This window comes from Dendropsophus ebraccatus, chromosome 2 (assembly GCF_027789765.1).
Source record: "Dendropsophus ebraccatus isolate aDenEbr1 chromosome 2, aDenEbr1.pat, whole genome shotgun sequence".
In the NCBI taxonomy this organism is placed as follows: domain Eukaryota; kingdom Metazoa; phylum Chordata; class Amphibia; order Anura; family Hylidae; genus Dendropsophus; species Dendropsophus ebraccatus.
Window position 1 is genome coordinate 147,512,445 of NC_091455.1, and position 23,068 is coordinate 147,535,512.

Here is a 23,068-nt window from a genome sequence, read left to right on the forward strand (position 1 = left end):
ATCATACATTTACAAAAAGCTGACTGTAAAACTTCAATAACTGATGGCTAAATGATCATTCAGTCCATTATCTCTCCCATCTGGCCCCTATACACTAGAACATTCAGCATTGTCGTGGTTTCCTTTGTTCTCTATGAGAAGGAGAGAGGTAAGCTGCAGCCAGAAAGCTCTTACTGCAACTCAATTGCACTCGATTGCTTTCGGCACTCAACTGCTGCAGCCGAAAGCATTAGAGTGCCGAGCCGGGATCAGCGCTATTACGGTACAGACCCCGGCTGGCAGCAGACACGTAGATCGCTCCTCCGGGACAACGTCCCGGGGGGCGATCTCCGCCTCTATACCACCACCGACTGGGCAGCATAAGTAATCAGATGCAGCTGTCCCATCAGCACAGCTGTCTCGGATTGCTGCTCCTACCCTGCCTTCCCTGGGATAAACTACTCCGCCGCCTGGAAAGGGGGAGTTGATCCCATTGGTGTCGCTAGGCATAATTGTCTTGAGGAATAAAGGCTAGCCCCGAACGTTTTTTATCCTCCACTGACGCTGCAGGGTAACGCACCCTCCTGCTCTGCCCACATGCTCTCCATGCCTGCCGTCCACACAATTACACAGCACAGGCTACAGGTCTTCTTTCAAAAATAAAAATTCTGTGCCCTGTACCTGCACAGCCGCTACCTGCCCCATTGCCCACCACGCAATGGGAAGCCAACTTTAAATAACCGCTGCAGAGAACTCAGCCTGCCGCGCCTTGGAGAAAACATTGTGCGCCACCCAATACACGTTACTTCCTTTTAACAGCTGCTGCGGGGGACATACCAGCCAGCCTTCAGGGAGTCTGTGGAATGCTAATTAAGGCTGCAGCTGCAAGCCTCTATCGCCAGCCGCTTTTCCATAACCACTGTTCAACTTGTTGGACATGTCCACTCTTCAGCGCGGAGAGATAAGGCGCGCGAGCCTGACAGTATGACACGGAGGCTGGTGGGATTCTGCGACGGAGAATTAGTATTAGTGCACTTAAAGGGTACCTATCATTTGGAGTGGTCGGCCGCATATGCTGCAAAAATCCTGCACAATCTAACAGAGGTCTGTGCTGCGAGAGGATGGGTGCCTCTGTCAGTGTAAGTTACGCTACGGCCGACGTGGGGGTTAATTTAGCTGCGAGTATGTATTGTCATAGGGTTGAATGACACTGGATCCGCAGCGGATTTCGCAGCAAATTCGCAGTGTGAAATCCGCTGCGGATCCGGTACGTGTGAAGGCATCCTTAATAAGAAAAAAAAATGAAACAAAAACAAAAATGCTGCTGTTTGGCCTGACCAAATGGGTGTGGCTTTCAAAAGGGGTGAGGCTTATAAACGGAGTGTCATAATTATCGTTCAATTATCGTTACTGTGGCTACATGTACCATTAACCGTGATACTGATTTAGGCTATGTTCACACTACGTAAAATAACGGCCGTTGTCCGCGCTGCAAAACTACGGCCGTTGTTTTGAGATTCCCTATAATGACTGCAATGCAATGTAACTACAGGCGTTGAATTCACACTAAGTATAAGATTACGGCCGTTGTTTATACGGCCCCGTGAAAAATGAACATGTCAATCTTTTTCGGCCGGTAATACTGCAAATCTGCCGAATTAAACTTGATTTTGATGTAAAAAAATTTCGGAGTGGTTTCTCGGGCTGGGCGCAGTATTTAAAGTAAATGACCTGTTTCATCCCGTTTATAAACATGCTAGGAATCAAAATTAAACAACGTCCGTAGTTTCACGACTAGCCCGTACGGTAGGAATTCTACGGCCGTTGTTTTGGCCTCAAAATAACGTCCGTTGAAAATAACGGCCGTTATTTTACGTAGTGTGAACATAGCCTTAGGCTGTTATCGCTAAGCCCAGCCATTAAAAGGGAAACTTCAGCCATTTCAACTTTTTGATTTAGTGCTGGGGCTGCACAGAAAATCATATTCTTACCTACAACAGCTGCTTCTTCAACCCCCTCCTTGTGCACATTCTTGGAGCTGTGCACAAGAGGTATGCTGGGAGTTGTAGTGCACAAGGAGATATGCTGGAAGTTGCAGTTGTGCAGCAGCCGCCTCCCAACACACTACCTTGTGCACTACAACTCCCAGCATACCTCCTTGTGCAATACAACTCCCAGCATGTGCACAAGGAGGTATCATGTGCACAAGAAGGTATGCTGGAAGTTGTAGTGCTCAAGGAGGTATGTTGGGAGTTGTAGTGTCTGGAGGCTACTGCTGCAAAACTGCGACTCCCAGCATACCTCCTTGTGCACTAGAACTCCCAACATACCTCCTAGTGCACTAGAACTCCCAGCATACCTTGTTGTGCACTATAACTCCCAGCATACCTCCTTGTTCATAAGTTGTTGTGAACTGTGCATAAGGAAGTATGCTGGGTGTTGTTGTACACTGTGCACAAGTAGGTATGCCTGGAGTTGTTCTGCACTGTGCACAAGGAGGTATGCCTGGAGTTGTTTTGCACTGTGCACAAGGAGGTATGCTGGGTGTTGTTGTGCACTGTGCACAAGGAGGTATGCTTGGAGTTGTTGTGCACTGTGCACAAGGAGGTATGCTGGGAGTTGTTGTGCACTGTGCACAAGTAGGTATGCCTGGAGTTGTTCTGCACTGTGCACAAGGAGGTATGCCTGGAGTTGTTTTGCACTGTGCACAAGGAGGTATGCTGGGAGTTGTGAACTGTGCACAAGGAGGTATGCTGGGTGTTGTTGTGCACTGTGCACAAGGAGGTATGCTTGGAGTTGTTGTGCACTGTGCACAAGGAGGTATGCTGGGAGTTGTGCACTGTGCACAAGGAGGTATGCTGGGAGTTGTTCTGCACAAGGAGGTATGCTGGGAGTTGTTCTGCACAAGGAGGTATGCTGGGAGTTGTTCTGCACAAGGAGGTATGCTGGGAGTTGTTCTGCACAAGGAGGTATGCTGGGAGTTGTTCTGCACAAGGAGGTATGCTGGGAGTTGTTCTGCACAAGGAGGTATGCTGGGAGTTGTTCTGCACTGTGCACAAGGAGGTATGCCTGGAGTTGTTCTGCACTGTGCACAAGGAGGTATGCTGGGAGTTGTTCTGCACAAGGAGGTATGCCTGGAGTTGTTTTGCACTGTGCACAAGGAGGTATGCTGGGAGTTGTTGTGCACTGTGCACAAGGAGGTATGCTGGGAGTCATTGTGCACTGTGCACAAGGAGGTATGCTGGGAGTCATTGTGCACTGTGCACAAGGAGGTATGCTGGGAGTCGTTGTGCACTGTGCAGCAGTAGCCTCCCGATACAACAACTGCCAGCATACCTTCTTATGCACAATGCACAACTCCCAGCATCATATCCGCAGTCTGGGGGGGGGGGGGGATGCATTATATTTGCATTGCTGGTATTGGTATCGAACTCCCTAAACTCTAATGAAACAGATATAAACAAATGCATGTTACATTCATACATTACTTACACAAACAGATCTGCACACCACACACAGGCACATACATACACATAAACTGTATTCCTACACATACACTTACCTTTTTTCCAGAATGTTCCTGTATGTGCAGGCAGTAGCACCAGCTTCCTCCTTACACCCCTGCACTTGTGGACTATCCCATTCCACCCCTCCTTCTCTGTTCCGACAGCCCAGCTCTGGCACTCACTGCCCAGAGGATGAGGAGGGGGCCCAGGACAGTGAGAGTGGGGCTGATTCTGTGACACACTATTTCTTCCTCCCTGTTAGGGCACTGTTTCTCTATAGTAAGTAGTGGCTGAGTGTGCAGTGTGGGGCACTGGCAGTTAGTGTCAGGAACAACGGAACAGGAAGACTTGCTGACCTCTGACTCACCAGGAGATTTCCCAGCAACCCTACACAAAAAGCCTGTGTATCAGTAAGGCAGGATCTGGGACATTTACGACATAGGACAGGACAGTCCTTTTACACAAAGAGAAGCAGCAGGCTCCCCAGACTTCAGCTTGGTGAGAAGAACAGGTCTGCAAGAGTCTGTTCTTCTTACCAAGGGATGCACTGTACTGACAGTGGCAATACTGCCCTGATGGTGGCCCTGAAGTGAAGAGTTTGCAATAGCTCCTTATTGCCCCTCCTAGCATTATAAATAATATAGCATATAGGTGATAACACAGTAAAAATGTTCCTGTACTATCGCAGCCTCCCACATATTAATATTGCCCCCTATGAAAGCCCCCAAAAAGTAAAGTCACTCCAAGAAATTGTAAAATAATTTTTTACTGGAGCAGGATAACTGCCAGGTGTTGGCAATGGAAACCTATCTGGCTTCTGCTGTAATCTTCCTGTTCAGGCTAGAATGTGAAATAAATCAGTTAGGTTGCTATGAGCAGCTCTGCCACTTCCATCTATTTTTATACGCCTTTAAATTTTGTTATACTGTAGCTCCCTATTGCACAAGGAGCACTGAGGATGGAGGTGCGTCTCTTACCATCATCCTTGGCGCTGTTCCTGTGCATGTTTTAAAGGGGACCAATCAAGCCGAAAATGGCAATAAAGCTAAGGAAACGTGCTGGTACATCACCCAGCACGCTTCCCAAGCATACCCCTGTACCCTGTGTTCCCTGCTTAATTAATCCGGAATCTTACTTTTAAGATTCACCTAGGGGCCAGCATTGCATGTCGGCAGCAGTCCGATGTCTTTATACGCAGTGCATGCGCAGTACAGCAGGAGAAGCCACTGCTGTACTACGTCGTGCATGTTCCCTTAGCTTTATTGCCATTTTCAACTTGATTGGTTCCCTTTAATGTAGTCCTCTGTTCCAAAAGGTAAGAAACATAGCTTCATCCATGTGCAGGCGGATTAACCCTGTGAGATGTGTATGTGTAAATTCACACAAATGCACACTCACCTTGGTTAGGTCGTACGTATTAGGCACGACTCTAATGTAGGCTTGTAGGTATATAAGGAGGGCTGCTGCCTTCCCCCTCCCGATATCCCTGGATGTGGGATCGGGACCGAAATCCCATGGTATGGCATGCCTGATGAAGAGGGTGGTTAACTCTTGAAACGCGTAGCAATAAAGAACACATCTGGTTGGCAAGAATACTGGAAATCTCTGCCTCTTGAGTGAAGTGGAGTGACTGTGCCTGGAGGTTTGAGCGCCAAGGAATCCACCATTGTTGCAAGGTCATTTGGATTTTGCTTTTCCTAAGAAAGATAGTCATGCCACATGAACTAATTATTACTGCAAAGCATGTCCGCTTTATGGTGACTTCATTTGGTGAACGTCCTTTTACTTGTTAGGATGTTAGAGGACTTTGAAATTTTGCAGCGATTTTTCAAATTTTCATGAAGATTTCAATTCTTATTTTATTAGGGACCAGTTCAGTTTTGAACTGTATTCGTGGGGCCTGTATGTTAGTTACCCCCATAAATTCCTCCACTGTAAAAACTGCACCTGTCAAAGTATTCAAAGTAACATTTCATAAGTTTATTAACCCTTTAGGTGTTTCGCAGAAATTTAAGCAAGTTGGAGGGGAAATTTAAAATTTTCCTTTTTTTGGCAGATATTCTATTTTAATAATTTTTTGTCCTCTAACACAGCAAATACTAACTGAGAAATACCACTCACTATTTATTCCCCTGATTCCAGTGTTTCAAGAAATCCCCCATATGTGTCCGCAGTGCGTCACCTGACCACAGGCCGCAGACATGACAGAGACATGGTGAATTTCGGGGCCTTTTTTTATTTCAGTTTTTTTTAGCCATGTCACAGAGCCCTTGCGATGCCAAAATATTTGTGTAAGACAAGTTGACGTTTCCATCTGTACCATTCTGAGGGACATGAGACAATCTAAACATTTTTTATTAAAATTTTTATGAGGTGGTATAAATAAAAAACACAATTTAGTAGTTGTTTTTCACCATTTTTTTTGTACGCCGTTTACTATACGTCACATATGACATGTTATCGTTATTCGTCAGGTCGGTACAATTACAGTGATATCCATTTTATATAGCTTTTGTTATAGTTTATGGCATTTATACTATAAATACTGTTTATGTTTTGCATATTGTAAGAGCAGTAATATTTAGATTTTTTCGCCAATAGAGTTATGAGAGGACTTTTTGATAGCTTATTTCTATATTCTTTAGGGGGTGGGATTAACCAAAAATTGTCATTTTAATTAGTTATTTATTTTTTTGTGGTGGTAATTGGGCTGGATAATTAATGTAATGGCTTAGTAGATGGGGTAATTATGGAGGCGGCGATACCAAATATGTGTATTTTATTTATAGGGGATCATTTAGAAAGGGGGATGGGGAATGTGTATATTTATTTATTAATTAATTTATATTTATTTATTTAATTAATTTATTTGTGCATTTATAAATTTATGTATGTATGTAATTGTGTAAATGTGTGTGTGTTTTAACTTTTTCAGGTACATCTATAATACATTACAGGACATGATGTATTATAGAATGAATGAACTGTCAGAACACTGACAGCTCATTTATACGATCAGACCCCTGCCTCAGTGCTGACTGACTGATCGTCATATACCATAGCAGCCCAGATGCAGGAAGCAGCTGGGTTGCTATGGTAACCCCCCCCCCCCCCCTGGAGCCGTAAGCAGAGTAAGCAGATCTCCCTCTCATGTTGCAGGAACTACCTGCTTTACATGATGTTTCCCAGACGTCATTTTCCCAAACCCTTAGAGGACCGGGCCAATTTAAATTTTTGCGTTTTCCTCTTTTCTTCCTTGTGCTTAAAAGGCCATAGCACTTGTATTTTTAGGTGTATTCATATTCACCTAATCCTGGCACAGAGCTGGTCTTCTTTTCTGCTCCAGGCTTGGGGAAATCACATCCAGGCCTGGTATAGCACACTAGTGTAACCCCCATCCAGATTATACCTGAGTATAGTTTAGCCTAGGCAAGAGTATATCCCAGGGTATAATATAGCCTAAGCCAGAGTATACCCCAAGGTATAAAATAGCCTAGGTCAAACTATACTCCTCCATTTTATCTGGGGTAAACTCTGCCCTAGGCCAGAGTATACCCTGGGGTATAAATTGGCCTAGGCCAGAGTATACCCCGCCGTATAAAATAGCCTAAGCCAAACTATACCCCGGTGTGTAAAATAACCTAGACCAAACTATACCCCGGGGTGTAAAATAGCACAGGGCAAACTATACCCATCCAGGCTAGAATATATCCATCTTATGTTAAACTAGGCCACAGTATACCCTGGGGGATAAACTCTATGTCTAGAGGGTGTAAAATAGCCTAGGCCATATTATAATCCTGGGTCTAGTCTAGCCCAGGCTACAGTATACTCCGTTTTGATCCGAGGCTCACAAATGCATTTTTTTTTTTTTCATTTAATTTTGATGAAAAAAATTAAAATTTGCACTTGATAAATCTAATAATAAAAGTAGTTAATAGAAACCAAGCCCCCTCCCAGTGCAAACATTGAAAAAAGGTGCAGGCAGTTGAAACAGATGGAAAATAGCATAAAACCCTTAAAGGGGTAGTCCACCAAAAAAAAATTTCTTTCAAATCAACTGGTGCCATAAAGTGCCAGAGATTTGTAATTCACTTCTATTAAAAAATCTTAAGTCTTCCAGTACTTATCAGCTGCTGTGTGTCCAGAAGGAAGTGGTGTTTTCTTTCCTGTCTGACCCAGTGCTCTCTGTTGCCTCCTCTGTCCATGTCAGGAACTGTCCAAAGCAGGAGCAAATCCCCATAGAAAACCTCTCCTGCTCTCCAGACTGGAAATAATAAAACTTCCTGTTGGGCATACAGCAGCTGATAAGTACTGGAAGGCTTGAGATTTTTTAATAGAAGTAAATTACAAATCTCTGGCACTTCATGGCAGCAGTTGATTTGAAAGAAAATTTTTTTGGGTGGACTACCCCTTTAATTCATCTTGTGCAGATTTTTATGAAGTGCACTAAATCTCCTTATTAACAAAACAAAAACAAAAAAAGGATTTATGTCAGTCAGTTTTTCACTTAACTTAGCAGACAAAGCTGAATCCCCAATAAAATGTTGAAAAACATTCTTGTGTCTACCACTCACTGCTGCTGATTTCATGGGGGTATAATATGGCCTGAGGGGGTATGAATTGGCCTAGGCCAAAATATTCCTAGGGTATAATCTAGCCTAGGCCATTTTGAAAGAGAGAGGAAGAGAGAGGAGGTAAGGGGGGAGAGAGGACGTAAAGGGGAAGAGGAGGAGAGAGCATGTAAGGGGGGAAAGAGGAGGTAAAGAAGGGTGAGGGGGAACGAGGAGGAGGGAAAGAGGAGGTGATAGGAAGAGGAGGTAAAGGGGAAGAGATAGGAGGTGAAGGGGGAGAGATGAGGTAAACATCCGTTAGGCTGCCATTGACCTTCTTCCACCCCCCCGACGGACACCACTGGCTGGTACCTATGACACAGACCTGCACCAAGCCCCGGATGAACGCTGTTTATGCAGCCGCAGGAGGAAAGCGTGGAGATGCTGCTGCCTAACCCCATGCAGTCACACAATGACTCCTTCGTTTCCCCATTAGCATCACCAAACCCTGTCTCCCACACAATGTTGGTGAGCTGCTTTTGGGGGAAGGAAGGTGAGAGCAGCGACGTTGATTGGTGCCTGGATATTACTGAGTGATAGTGTCCTGGCACCCAAAGGAAAAGTTTATTTTTCCCCCCCACCTCCTACTTGCCCCCTCAATCTATGGTGCGTATCCCCTGGGATACACACACTGCAGGTTGAGAAACCCTGCCCTAAGGGACTTATATGTGCAATATAAAATGTGTAAAAAAAATGAATAAAAAAGTTTTAAAACATCTAAAAACCTTATAAAATAAAGTCCCAATAAATGTTTAAATTACCTTCTTTCCCATTATACAAATAAATATATATATAAAAATAAACATATTATGTATTGTAGCTCGCGGAATTGTCTGATCTACTAAAATATAGCAGTATTGTTCCCGCATGGTGAACCCCGTAAAGTAAAGGAGAAAAAAAATACCAGGAACAAATTAATAAAAAGCAATCTAAATTTTTCTTTGAAACCAATATGATATTAATAAAAACTAGAGATGATGGTGCAAAAAATTACACCTCGACCAGCCTTGTAGGTGGTAAAATTAAAAACATTATGGTTTCTAGAAGGTGCGGAGGAACATTGCTTCAATTTGACCTGGACATCAATGCATCAATGACTTTTGGCATCAAGAGGTTAACTATATCTTTGTGCCCTTGGTATTATTCTTTCATTAGTAATAGTTATATCTGCGTCTGGTGCACATTTGCTAAAAAAAATAAAATGTTTCTCCTTTATTGTTTTCAGTTGCAAATGAAGCTGGTGACAAAAATGCAAGACCTCTGGCGAGATTTGCAAGTAAGTGAATAAGAACCACTATAACAAAATGTTCAGATACACAAATTCTAATGTATTTATTTATATAAAACATTTTGGGTACTTTAGGCTGGTGATGTCACAATTAGAGATGAGCGTATTTGCAGTAATAACAAAGCAAAGTGATTTGTTACCTCGGTGGTCGATTTATCAGTTGGCTGCCTTTGAACTCTGTAACACTCCACTCAAGCTGGGCTTGAGTGGAGCCCACTGGGCTGGGCGATATACGTGAAAATACCAAAACCGTCTCTGGCATCGGTTAACCGACCTCAACTTTGCCAGGACGGTATTTGCATCTCCCTGCCTGAGGTCTGGGCTGTGAGCGCTGCACAGGTTGGTGCAGCGCTGTATGTGTCAGAGCACCCCCCGCCTGGCCTGTCAGTGCCCTCCCTCACCCGGCCCGACAGTGCACTTCCTCCCACCCGACCCGGCCTGTCCCGTCAGTGCAATTCCCCCCTCACCTGTCCCGTTAGTGGGCTTTCCCCCGCACCCGTCCCATCAGTGTGCTTCACCCCCACCCGTTCGTCAGTGCGCCCCCTGTCACCCAGCCCGGCCTGTCAGTGCGCTGTAATTGGTAAAGGGCACAGGCAGGTATCACTGCACCTTGGCTGGGTAGAATGCTCTGTGGGGTCTCCCCCTGTGCTGGGGCTTCACAGGGGTCACAGACTCCACACCGAGGGTGAAGATCTCCGGGTGGCTGTTCCTCAGCGGTCAGTGCCAGAACCGCTATCCTGTAGACAGAGGATTCACTCTCTTCACTGGAGCATTCTAGAGCTGGACTTTAGGTACATGACTGCGTTACCGCTGGTAGTGCCTGGAGAATGAGAATAATTGGCCTGTCAGTGCTCCTCCCCCCCTCCACTCATTGTTACTGAGGGGACTACAGATCCCAGCATGCAGTGTGTCTGCACTTGTATAGGTGCCCCCTCCCCCCTGTATAGTCATACACCCCCATCCCTATGTGCCAGAGCCTGTGCCCCCTTTATTGTCATACACCCCTATTCCTATGTGCCCCTTGTATAGTCATACACCTCTATCCCTATGTGATCCCTTGTATAGTCATACACCCCTATCTCTATGTGACCCCTTCTATAGTCATACACACCTGTCCCCATGTGCATGTGTGTGTAAGACCTTTTCTTGTGAAAAACCTGATGCGGCCCAGCCTCACTCAGACTCTGTCTCCAGCAACCCCCAGGTAAATTGAGTTTAACACCCCTGTTCTAGATGCTTGGAACAAACTTTCAGCAGATGTTGTAGGTAAGTTCACAATAAATGAATGTAAACATGCCTGTGATAAACATATATCTATTCTAAGATAATAAAAAAGGATATAGACTAGATAGGCTGTGGTGTTAGGGTAATTTCTTGTGCTGTGATTTGTAGTTTTGGGCCATGTTCACACAACGTATGTTTTGTATAAATCACGGCCGTTGTTGCAATTTGCAACTAAAGCCGTGATTTATACAAAACATATGTTGTATGTGCATGAATGGAATCCCGGCCGGAGAAAATACACATGGGGGGGAGATTTATCAAAGGGTGTAAAATTTAGACTGGTGCAAACTGCCCACAGCAGCCAATCACAGCTCTTCTTTCCTTTCACCAGAGCTGAAAGCTGAGCTGTGATTGGTTGCTGTGGGCAGTTTGCACCAGTCTAAATTTTACACCCTTTAATAAATCTCCCTCATAGTATATGCTCCGGCCAGGACTCTAACCTGCCGCACGAAAAACTGACATGTCAGTTTTGTGCGGCCGCTATTCAATGAATAGCAGCCGCACAGAACATGCCAGTCCACACAATGGAGCGTGCTGCTTTATCCGCATGCTCCATTGTGTGCAGCTGTGAATTGGGATGCAGGCTCACACTGATGTGCCCACATCCCAAGTCATCAGAAATGAAGATCATCCGGGATGATCTTCAGTAACACTGGCCGTCTTGTGACCCGGCCGGGTAACAGAACGGCCGGTGTTTTACAACGTGTGAACATGGCCTTGATCTGTAACACGTTTGTGTAGGCCTATGCTTCCTCTTTGCGAACATAGTGGGAAAAGGCAGCCGTCATTATTAGCGGATGTTTATATTACGCCTTTCCCATTATGTTCTGGCAGTGTCAGCATAGCCTATATGTGACATTTTGTGCTTCTCAAACTTTTAATTCTCTGGCCTCACTGAGTGATCCTTGTTGGTGCTGGGGCCTCATCAACAAACACATACTGCTATGCATCGCCAACTAACACCATCTAGTGCACATAATGTTTCAGAGCAGTGCCAAATCAGCACCAAAGTAGAAGTAAATTCTGGTTCACCTGTAGTTACCCAACACCACAGGTCAGAAAAAAAAAGGTCTACCGGTAGTAAACTAACCCCACAGTGCAGCAACATATATTGTTGCCCAGTAATTTCCTATAAACATCAAACTCATCTCTGCTCATTACCATAATGAGTGCAGAGAAGAGCAGCAGCGATTTCACAACAACAGCGTCCACAGCGTCACCGGGAAGAGAGGGTAAGTATCTGGCGCTCTATTAAGGAGGAGGGTGGGTTCACCCCCGGTCTCCTGGATGACAGGTTCCCTTTAAAGGGGTTATCCAGTGCTACAAAAACATGGCCACTTACTTTCAGAGACAACATTCTTGTCTCCAGTTCAGGTGTGGTTTGCAATCAAGCTCCATTCACTTCAATGGAACTAAGCAGCAAAACCCCGCCCAAACTGGAGACAAGGGTGGGTCTGTCTCTGGAAGAAAGTGGCCATGTTTTGTAGCGCTGGATAACCCCTTTAAAGCGACTCTGTACCCACAATCTGACCCCCCTTCAACCACTTTTACCGTTCAGATAGCTGCTTTTAATCCAAGATCTGTTCTGGGGTCCGTTCGGCAGGTGATGCAGTTATTGTTCTAAAAAACAACTTTTAAACTTGCAGCCCGTGCCCAATGGCCGGGGCTTAGAGAATCTGTGCCCTAACTTTGCACCACCTCTCCGTCCCTCCTCCCCACCCTCTTCATCATTAGGAATGCCACTGGAAAATTTTCTCCTGTCTGAACATTGCACAGGTGCCCTAACGATCCAGCCCATGTGCCGTGCTGACACAGGTGATGAATAGGAGACAATCTGCCTGCAGCATTCCTCATGATGAGGAGGGCGGGGAGGAGGGACAGAATGGGTGTGCCAGCCTAATGCATACACAATCTAAGCCCTGGTCGTTGGGCACGGGGCTGCCAGTTTAAAAGTTGTTTTTTAGGACAATAACTGCATCACCTGCCGAATGGACCCCAGGACAGATCTTGGATTAAAAGCAGCTATCCGAAGGTACAAGTGGTTTGGGGGGTGGGGTTCAGATTGTGGGTACAGAGTCGCTTTAACTCCCCCACTAGTGCCACATAGTTTTGTTAGTTTCAAACAAAAACATCTTTTTTTGGTTGAAATTACCAAAACTTTTTTTTTTCTTTATAGATGAACATAAATAGCTACATAAATGTATTATTAGGGTTAAAAAGAGCATTATATTTCAGACAAAATAAATAGACTAAGGTATGCCCAGTGCAGGCCTGAGTGGGTGAACATAACACAGCCATTCTTTCTTTGGTATCTATCACCCTATCTGGCTATGGTCTATCTGTGATCTACCATTTCCCATGTTTTGTCCTCTGATGATTTACATAGGGACAAACAAATCAGGATTATGCACAAATCAACTAACAATATTGATCACTGCCCAAAAATATGGGTCAGGTACAATATTTACATGGATGTAGATGACCTCCAAGAGCCCGCCCAACCCCCTGGTGGAGCCCTGGATACTTACTCTTTCCTGGAAGTCCTGCTCCTGGACCCGGTCCCGGGATGGAGATATCGCCATCAGAAGGTGAACGCAAGCTGTATGCTAATTACCAGAGATGAGTCCGACATCTATAGAAAATGACTGGAGCAGTAATCGGACTCATCTCTGATGAGCATGCGCAGAGCTTCCGACGGCGAGATCTCCCAATATCTACCAATTAACATAATATATGGATGCACAAATTGCATTTTGGGTGGGCTGGGCATATCCCAGGCCTTTCCCCCCTAGTACACATAAGGGTTGTGGCCTCTTCCCTTCCCGGCTTCCGGTTCGAGTCGATCCGAACCGGAACGATCTGCATTTGATTAGCTGGGGCTGCTAAAGTTGGATAAAGCTCTAAGGTTGTCTGGAAAACATGGATACAGCCAATGACTATATCCATGTTTTCCACATAGCCTTAGGGCTTTATCCAACTTTAGCAGCCCCCGCTAATCAAATGCCGAAAGTTTGGGTTCGGATCGACTCGAGCATGCTCAAGGTTCGCTCATCTCTACTGCTAATATATACCCTGAGGTCACAGCCACAGTCAAAGAGGAACCTGAATGGGAAGGAGATCACCCACATGTTGAAGAGGCTGTACATATAAAGATGAGTGGTGCTACACCGACATCATAATACACATGGAACCTCATAATATACAGTACACGTCAGCTGCTGCTGCTGCACATCGTAATGCACACATCAGCTGCTGCAGAACCTCATAATACACCCCAGCTGCTACAGAACCTCATCATACACCCCAGCTGCTGCAGAACCTCATAACACACATCTAAGTTTCTGCAGAACCTTATCATACACTCCAGCTACTATAGAACATCATCGAACACCCCAGCTGCTGCAGAGCCTCATAACACACACCAGCTTCTGCAAAACCTCATACACCCCAGCTGCTGCAGAACCTCATAACACACCCTAGCTGCTACAGAACCTCATACACCCCAACTGCTGCAGAACCTCATACACCCCAGCTACTGCAGAACCTCATACATCCCAGCTGCTGCAGAACCTCATAAACCCCGGCTGATGCAAAAGGAAGAGGAAGGAACAGAATGTGGTCCCCAGGGCCGATTCTAGCATATTTCCTGCCTGGGACAAAAAGTGGAAATGCTCCCCACCCCCTTGTTTATCATCCGACAGCAGCTTCTATGCGGACATAATCAGTAGTCGCTTGCACATTTCTCCATGTAAATAGGAATGTGTGGGCAACTATCATAAAGTTAATAAGCCACACGTCTGATTGAGCTTTGTAAGGTTTGTAAGCCTTGTACGGCTTGGGGCAGTGCGTCGACACATGTAAAAGGATCCTTGGAGAAAATCCTCATAGCATCACACACTCTGCCCTGTGAATATAATACTGCCATACAGTGTGCCATTGAATACCGCCAAATACTGAGCTCCCAGAAAATAATAGTGCCACACATCGTTTCCACTGAATATAACACTGCCATAGACTGAAACCCCTGAATACATTGCAACCACATATTGTGCCACCTTATTTTAATAGTGCCACATACAACTTGTCCCCTAAATATGACCATATGTTGGGCCCCCCGATTAGAGTCACACACCACATCCCCTGAATATAACAGTGTCACATGCTGTGCCCCCTAAATATAATGCTGCCACATACTGTGCCCTCAGATTAAACACTTTCCACTATAGGATTATACAGGGATAATATATGACTATACGATGGATAATGGACACTATAGGATTATACTGGATAATATATGACTATAGGATGGATAAGGGACACTATAGGATGATACAGGGATAATATATGACTACAGGATGGATATGGGACACTATAGGATTTTACAGGGATAATAGATGACTATAGGATGGCTATGGGGCACTATAGGATGATACAGGGATAACACATGACTACAGGATGGATAAGGGACACTATATGATTATACTGGATAATATATGACTATAGGATGGATAAGGGACACTATAGGATGATACAGAAATAATATATGACTATAGGATGGATAAGGGACACTATAGGATGATACAGAAATAATATATGACTATAGGATGGATAAGGGACACTACAGGGTAGTGCAGGGATAACACATGACTACAGGATGGATAAGGGACACTATAGGATTATACTGGATAATATATGACTATAGGATGGATAAGGGACACTATAGGATGATACAGGGATAATATATGACTATAGGATGGATAAGGGACCCTATAGGGTTGTGCAGGGATAATAGATGACTATAGGACGGATAAGGGACACTACAGGATTATACACTATAATATATGACTATAAGATGGATAGGGGCAGCAGATCTGTTACACATGCAGTCATTGTGACCTACCTGACCCCATCACTCAGCACTCACCAGACCACAGTCTCTGGAGCCAGCACCAACCAGAGGAGGACAGCAGCAGCGACTTGGTTAGTAAGGGGGAGGGGACACCAGAACTCTGCTCTGCTCTGAAGCTTCTGGAGCCAGATCAGCAAACACAGCTCCCCTGCTTGCAACAACAAATCAGGTCCTGAACTTGATTACTCCAAGCTCATAGGAGACAGGAGAGCACAAAAAGTACAGTAGATAGGAAGGCGGCCGCCCCATTGCACACAACAGGAGCAAGTACAGCAACATCCAGTGAGTTGGTAGGCTCAGTCATTTCAGGGAAGTCCTTCACTTACATAACAGTGCCCAGTTGCTCAAAGTGCTCACCCCGCCTCATGGCCCTAGTGGTGGTGCTGAGGCATAGGGGCGGCCAGGGGCGAGACTTCTCGGAACATACCTGGGACATGATTTTGCCAGGACTGTCTTCTCAAAACGGGAATGGTCCTGGGAAAATCGGGACTGCTGGCAACTATGGACTTCTGGGGCAGGGAGCTGTCAGCATCAGAAGTTATCTGAGCAGCTGCTGGGTACTGGAGCTCCTGGACCAGAGATACTTTGCTGGGGAGCCATGGTGTATGCTTATGTTTTCTGTTTTCTACATGGAAGCTGCACAGCAGGGGGGTGGCCTCTGAGAGGTCCTACACTTTAGAGTGGGGGAAGGCACGGGGGGGGGGAGGGGTGTAAGGCTGTACCGAGGTAAATATATATATATATATATATATATATATATATATATATATTTATATATATATCCCATTCCAGCGTTTCTGCTGCCTGAAGTTGAAATTGAAATGGCTTCTCCCCCAATTAATATTCAGTACTTAAAGTAGAAGTCTGTCACAATTTTTTTTTTAAAGTATTGTATTGCCCCCCAAAAGTTATACAACTAAGCAATATACACTTATTACAGGAAGTGCTTTTTCCCTGCACTTACTACTGCATCAAGGCTTCACTTCCTGGATAAAATGATGATGTCACGACCCGACTCCCAGAGCTGTGCAGGCTGTGGATGCTGGAGAGGATGATGGTTATACTTTAATAAAAAAAATTTGCCGGACTTCTCCTTTAACCCCTTAACGACCAAGGGTGCTATCTGCAGCCCGGGACAGCAGCTATTAGCGGGCACGGGCCAATCGCTGTGCCCGCTAATTATCTTTTTAAATGCTGCCTTTCCTGGTCCTGGTCTAGTGGGGGGGGGGAATCGCCCCCCGTGACGTGATTGCAGAGGAGCAATCCCCGCATCTGTGGCGGGCCGGGGTCTGCTCGGTAATGGCTCGGCATTCTATTGCTGCAGCAGCCGAAAGCATTAGAGCACGGATCTTATTGATCTACAGTATAAAGTATATCTATACTGCATAGATCTCAATGAGAGATCAGTGTAGTTATACTACCAGGGGGACTTCTAGTATGTGTGTAAAAAAAAAAAAAAAAAAAAAATTTTTATAAAAAATCCCCTCCCCTAATAAAAGTTTGAATCACCTGCCTTTCCCCATTTTATAAATAAAAATAAATGAATAAATAAATATGTTTGGTTTGGTTTCATTGCAGCGTGCGTAATCGCCCATAATATTAACTTATTTCATTCCTGATCCCTCACGGTAAACAGCGTAATCACAAAAAAATCCCAAAGTGCAAAATTTTTGGTCGCATCAAATCCAGAAAAATTGCGCAGTCAAGGTAATGATAGAAAGTACAGATCATGGCGCAAAAAATGACACCTCATTATAGAATAGAGCGATTTTAAGGAACATGTATATATATTTTTTTTAAAGTTTAAATTTTTTAAAACGCCATCAAATAACATAAAAGTTATATATCGTTGTAATTGTAACAACTTGAGGAACATGTATAACAAGTCAGTTTTACCGTAGGGCAAAAGGCGTAAAACAAAAAACCTCCCAAAATTAAGATTTTCAATTTCACCACACGTTTACTTTTTTTCTGCTTTTGCAGTGTACTTTATGCAAAAATTCAGCCTGTCATTGCAAAGTACAATTAGTGGTGCAAGAAAAGGGCTCATGCGGGTTTAAAGGTAGAAAAATGCAACTGCTGTGGCCTTTTAAGCACAAGGAGGAAAACACAAAAGCGCCAAAATGGAAATTGGTCTGTTCTTTAAGGGGTTAAGAAATTCATGTAGCCAACTGCATAAACAGATCTACAGTATACATATATAAATATATACTAGCAGTGAATATACCACACATACAGTATATACCAACAGTGATTATATCGCACATATACATATTTACCAGCAGTGTACAGTATATTCCACATACATATATGTACTAGCTGTGTATAAATATATACCAGAAGTTACCAGCATTGCCCCATCCTCCTGTCATAGTTAATAATCTCATCTTTATGATTACTTATAGTCCCTACTCTACCACCTGAGGACAGCAGAGTGGAGAAGAGAGAGATCCCTGGCAGAGGGGTAACTGTAGTCATCACTTGCCATGTTTGGAGGGGGCACAGCAAAACCGACTCTTATACTCACCCCAACACACATCTGTATAATACACACACATTAAAGCGCCGATTACACAAGGCGATGGAGAGGAACAAACGAGTGCTGTGAGTGCTGGCTTACTCCTCATTTCCTGCTCGCTGCCAGCGCTATTACACGCATCAGCAGTGAGCAGGTAAGAGCCGGTCTGCTGCCGCTGCTCCTATTCCATGGGACGACAACAGCAAATTGTTGCTATCTTAAGGCCCAATTACACTAAACACTTATCAGCCGCGTTCAATCGATATCAACCGTTATGCTGATAATTTTCTTGTGTAATAGAAGGCAATGATCAGCTGACATGAACAATGTCAGCTGATCGTTGCTATGGTTTTTCTTTCAACATGTTGAAAGACAAACGACTGGGATAGCAGCGATATGCTGCCGTCTCTCCGTGGATTTGGAGTGTCAGTAGCAGACCACTGTTATCTTCTATTGGCTGCCCGGGCAATCAAGTGATCGCCTGGGGAGCCCGCCCCCCCCCCCCTCTCACTGGCCCGCTGCTGCCGAGGAGAAAACGAGCGCTAAGTGCGCTCGTTTGCTCCTCAATATCCCCCCGTGTAATAGGGGCTTTAGTCATTTGTCTTTCAACATGTTGAAAGACAACGATCAGCCGACGACACCGTTCATGTTGGCTGATCGTTGTCTTCTATTACACGGGGCGATTATCAGCCATAATGGCAAAATACGGCTGATAATCGTTTTGTGTAATAGGGCATTAAATCTGTCTTCTGGCTGGGCAGATTATTACAAAGGTCCTGGGAGGCTGTAAAGGGGTCAGGCCTCAGGAGACAGCACTGATAAGGATGCAGAGGAGGGAGGGGACACAGGACACACCAATTGCCAAAAAAGAGGGGCCAAAAGCCCAATTCACATCTAGTAGGACCTTCTCACTTTAAAACGTAACCCTTATTAGGCTTTCTACTAAAAAGTGCTGTATAATAGTTGTGTGAACTAAAAACACACTACTCCATAGCCATATCAAGTGAGCTTTCAGTTATACTCTAGTAGATAATATAGTCGTAACGTAGCTGCAGTCTACTGACTATAGTGTAGACTCTATCTAAGCTAGGCTATTGGTTTAGTAAATTTAAAATGCCAGCGGCATAGTCCCTCAACTAGTTTCACCCACACATTTAAGGAGGGATTATATGAGTACAACTGAGAGCTCACTTGATATGGCTATGGAGTAGTGTGTTTTTAGTTCACACAACTAATATACAGCACTTTTTAGTAAAAAGCCTAATAAGGGTTACGTTTTATAGTGAGAAGGTCCTGCTGGATGTGAATTGAAGTTTTGGCCCCTCTTTTTTTGGCAAATGTTTAATACCATCCAGATCACCTTCTTTATGGGCACATTATGTTTTGTTTGTATCACAGAACACACCAAACACACAGCTCTGTAGTGTCAGTTTCCTGGTCTTCATGTTGTTTGACCTCTGCAAGCTGCAGTGCTGAGTCCCCTCCCTCTCCATGACCCGACACTGGGTCCGCTCCCATTGCAGAAAACGGGAAATTCCAAGCAGGATCCCCACCGTAGAATTAGTCTACCTCACTACCACAATGTTAAATAAACATTTTTGCTGGAAATCTCCTTTAAGTATTGTATTGTCTCCCAAATGTTATACAAATCACCAATATACACTTATTACGGGAAATGCTTATAAAGTGCTTTTTCCCTGCACTTACTACTGCATCAAGGCTTCACTTCCTGGATGAAATGGTGATGTCACAACCCGACTCCCAGAGCTGTGCCGGCTGTGGCTGCTGGAGAGGATGATGGCACAGGGATGCTCAGTGTCCCTCCAGTGCCCTGTGTCCCTCAGTGTCCCCCTGCCATCATCTTAGGCGCAAAAATATAACAAAAAGATAATCTTTTTTTGTGATGGACAACACAGAATGCTAAGACTGGGTACTTGAGGTCTACAGATACATATCAGGTAACTTCGGTGTACTTTGGCTTATTTGTAGTTAGGTTGAGGGTTTGGTTCAGTCTTGACTAAGGGGCTACCAAGGGCCTGTTCTAATTAGTAGCAGTACTCTGTCTGGATGACTTGGCTTGATAGAAATCTAGATAGAAGATACTGATGGTTTAGGAGGTACCACCTTCTGCCAGAAGGGATCACAGACTGCCAGGTCTGGTAGCACGAGCCCCTGGATTGCACCCAGTAGCGAAGCTAGCCACTCAACGTTCACCGAGATGGCCGAGCGAAGGTCAATGAAGTACTTCGGCTTAGTTGCACTTCGTTCAATTGTATTTAATTTTATCTAGCAAATTCAATCATCGCTGACAAGTTGATTTAGTTGACTTTCGATCCCAGATAGAATTTACAAATGGCTATTACACTACCAGGACCACGCCACGAAATTTAGATTTTTTTCTTCCGTTTACTCCAAAGAGAGCTGCCGAAGTAGCAATGGCGCTATTAAAGATATTTTTGGAAGTAGGTTGTCCTCATATACTAAAAAGCAACGACTTTTAGGCTATGTTTACACAACGTATGTTTTGTATAAATCACGGCCATTGTTGCAATTTGCAACAACGGCCGTGATTTATACAAAACACACGTTATATTAGAATTAATGGAATCCCGTCCGGAGCGTATACACATAGTATACCTGGCCGGGATTCCATCCAGCCACACGAAAAACTGACATATCAGTTTTCTGTGGCCGCTATTCATTGAATAGCGACCGCAGAGAACATGTCAGTTCACACAATGGAGCGTGCTGCTCCATTGTGGCCGCACGCTCCATTGTGTGCAGTGGTGAATTCGGATGCGGGCGCACATAGGTGCGCCCGCATCCGAATTCACCAGAAGTGAAGATCATCCAGCCTGTACTGGGATGATTTTCAGTAACGCTGGACATTCTGTCACAGAACAGAACATAGTGTGAACCCGGCCTTAGGGTAGCTTCACACGTACCGTATCGCAGCGTTTTTAACGGTGCGTCGTTAACGCTGCGTTTTTGGTGCGATTTTTACATGCGAGTTTTGATTTTTACATGAAAATCATGTGAAAATCAAAACGTGCATGTAAAAAATGCAGCAAAAACACAGCGTTAAAGACGCACCTTTAAAAACGCACCGTTAAAAACGCAGCGATACGGTACGTGTGAAGCTACCCTTAGGGTACAAACACACACACCGTATACGCAGCTTATTTACTGCTGCGATACGCAGCAGATAGGCAGCAGATTAGATCTAAATAACTGAACACAGCATCAAATCTGAACCACCAAGTCTGCTGCTTATCTGCTGCGTATACGGTGTGTGTGTTTGTACCCTTGGGCTATGTTCACACTATGTATGTTTCCGGCCTTAGTTTTTACGCGGCTGGAAATGTGCGGCTGAAACTACGGCCGTGGGAAAAAATAGACATGCGGCTGAAAACATACGGTCATTTACTTGGAAATCTGGTTCAACTAAAAATAACAAATAAAATCTTTAGAAAGTGATGCAAACACCTCTGGAATGCATCTGGGAAAGCAGGAAAACAGTTTACATGAATTGCTATTACCGGGGTTTGCGATCCTCTGCAGTAATGCCGATGCCTCTCATGGTTAATATATTTAATTAATAAAACACATTTTCGTTGTAATAAAGTCCCTTTCGTTGTTCAATAATTAAATTTAAACGAATCCATCATTTTGCAATTAAATATACTGTTAAAATAAATATATATAAATAAATGTATATTTATATATATATTTATTTTTTGACAGTATATTTAATTGCACAATGATGGATTCGTTTAAATGTAATTATTGAACAACGAAACCGATTTTATTACAACAAAAATGTGTTTTATTAATTAAATATTAATTAGTACAGGAAGCTCCATTAAGCCGTTAATTCATATTCCCGGTAATAGAGCATTCTGTACTAATCAACACTTTACTTTAATTAAAATATCTAATGTTTCTTCTAATTATGTTATCACAATAGTATTATTAGAAGAAACATTTTGAACTATATGTGCGCTCAGCTGATTGGCTGATCGGCTCAGCGCACATAAAAAGAGCCGGTCCGCAGTACAGTGACTTCATTGTGCTGCGGACCAGCGAAGAGGACATCGGATGGTGAGTATAAAGCTCTCCCCACCCCCTCCCCAGCACTGCACCCATCCCAGTAAGGAAGGGGGGTCACTTAACCCCTTCCTTGCTGGGATGGGTGCAGTCAGTCTGGCCCCCAAGGGGTTAAGGGGGATGCAATACATCCTCCCTTAACCCCTTGGGGGCCAGACTGTAAGCAGCGATCTGTAAAGATGCTGCATACTGTAAGGTGGACAACACCGCTCACAATGATGGGTGTTGTGCTCCTGTTTGTGTGTTTTTTGTGTGTTTCTCCCTTTTTGTTTTTCAGATATCGGTATCCTGTGGATTACGTCGGATTCAATGGAGTACGACTATGACCAGCGGTTGTTTGGTGTTTTTTTTAATAAAATGGTCAATGAGGGGTGTGGGGGTGTTTTTATTTGAATAAAAATTTTTTTTCACTTGTGTCTTGTCTTTATTTCTTTAGTTTATAGACTTAGTAGTGGAAGCCGTCTAATAGACAGAATCCACTACTAAGTCGGGGCCTAGTGTTAGCCGGTATAAAATGGCTAACACTAACCCCCCATTATTACCCCAGTACCCAATGCCACCAGGGGTACTGGGAAGAGCCGGGTGCCAGTGGTCCCGGAGCGTCAAAATTGGCGCTCCTGGACTGGGGCGGCAGCAGGCTGGTAAGATTTAGGCTGGGGAGGGCCTAAACCAATGGCTCTTCCAACCCTGGTGTTACCAGGCTGCTGTCGCTTGGTTTTTAACCCGGCTGGTTATAAAAATAGGGGGGACCCTATGCGTTTTTTTAAAAATAAATAATAAAAAAAAACGCATAGGGTGCCCCCTATTTTTATAACGAGCCGGGTTAAAAACCAAGCAACAGCAGCCTGGTAACACCAGGGTGGG

General features: G+C 44.4%; 1 protein-coding gene across 7 annotated transcripts in view; it reads left to right on the top strand.

Annotated features, from left to right (window-relative positions):
- The window catches only part of PDE1C (phosphodiesterase 1C), a 553,045-nt gene that overhangs the window by 105,637 nt on the left and 424,340 nt on the right, over positions 1–23,068 (top strand). For all 7 annotated transcript variants that reach the window (XM_069958459.1, XM_069958460.1, XM_069958462.1 and 4 more), the window contains exon 2: positions 9,324–9,374. In XM_069958459.1, the coding sequence (XP_069814560.1) occupies positions 9,324–9,374 (51 nt within the window). The remainder of the gene's footprint in view (positions 1–9,323; positions 9,375–23,068) is intronic.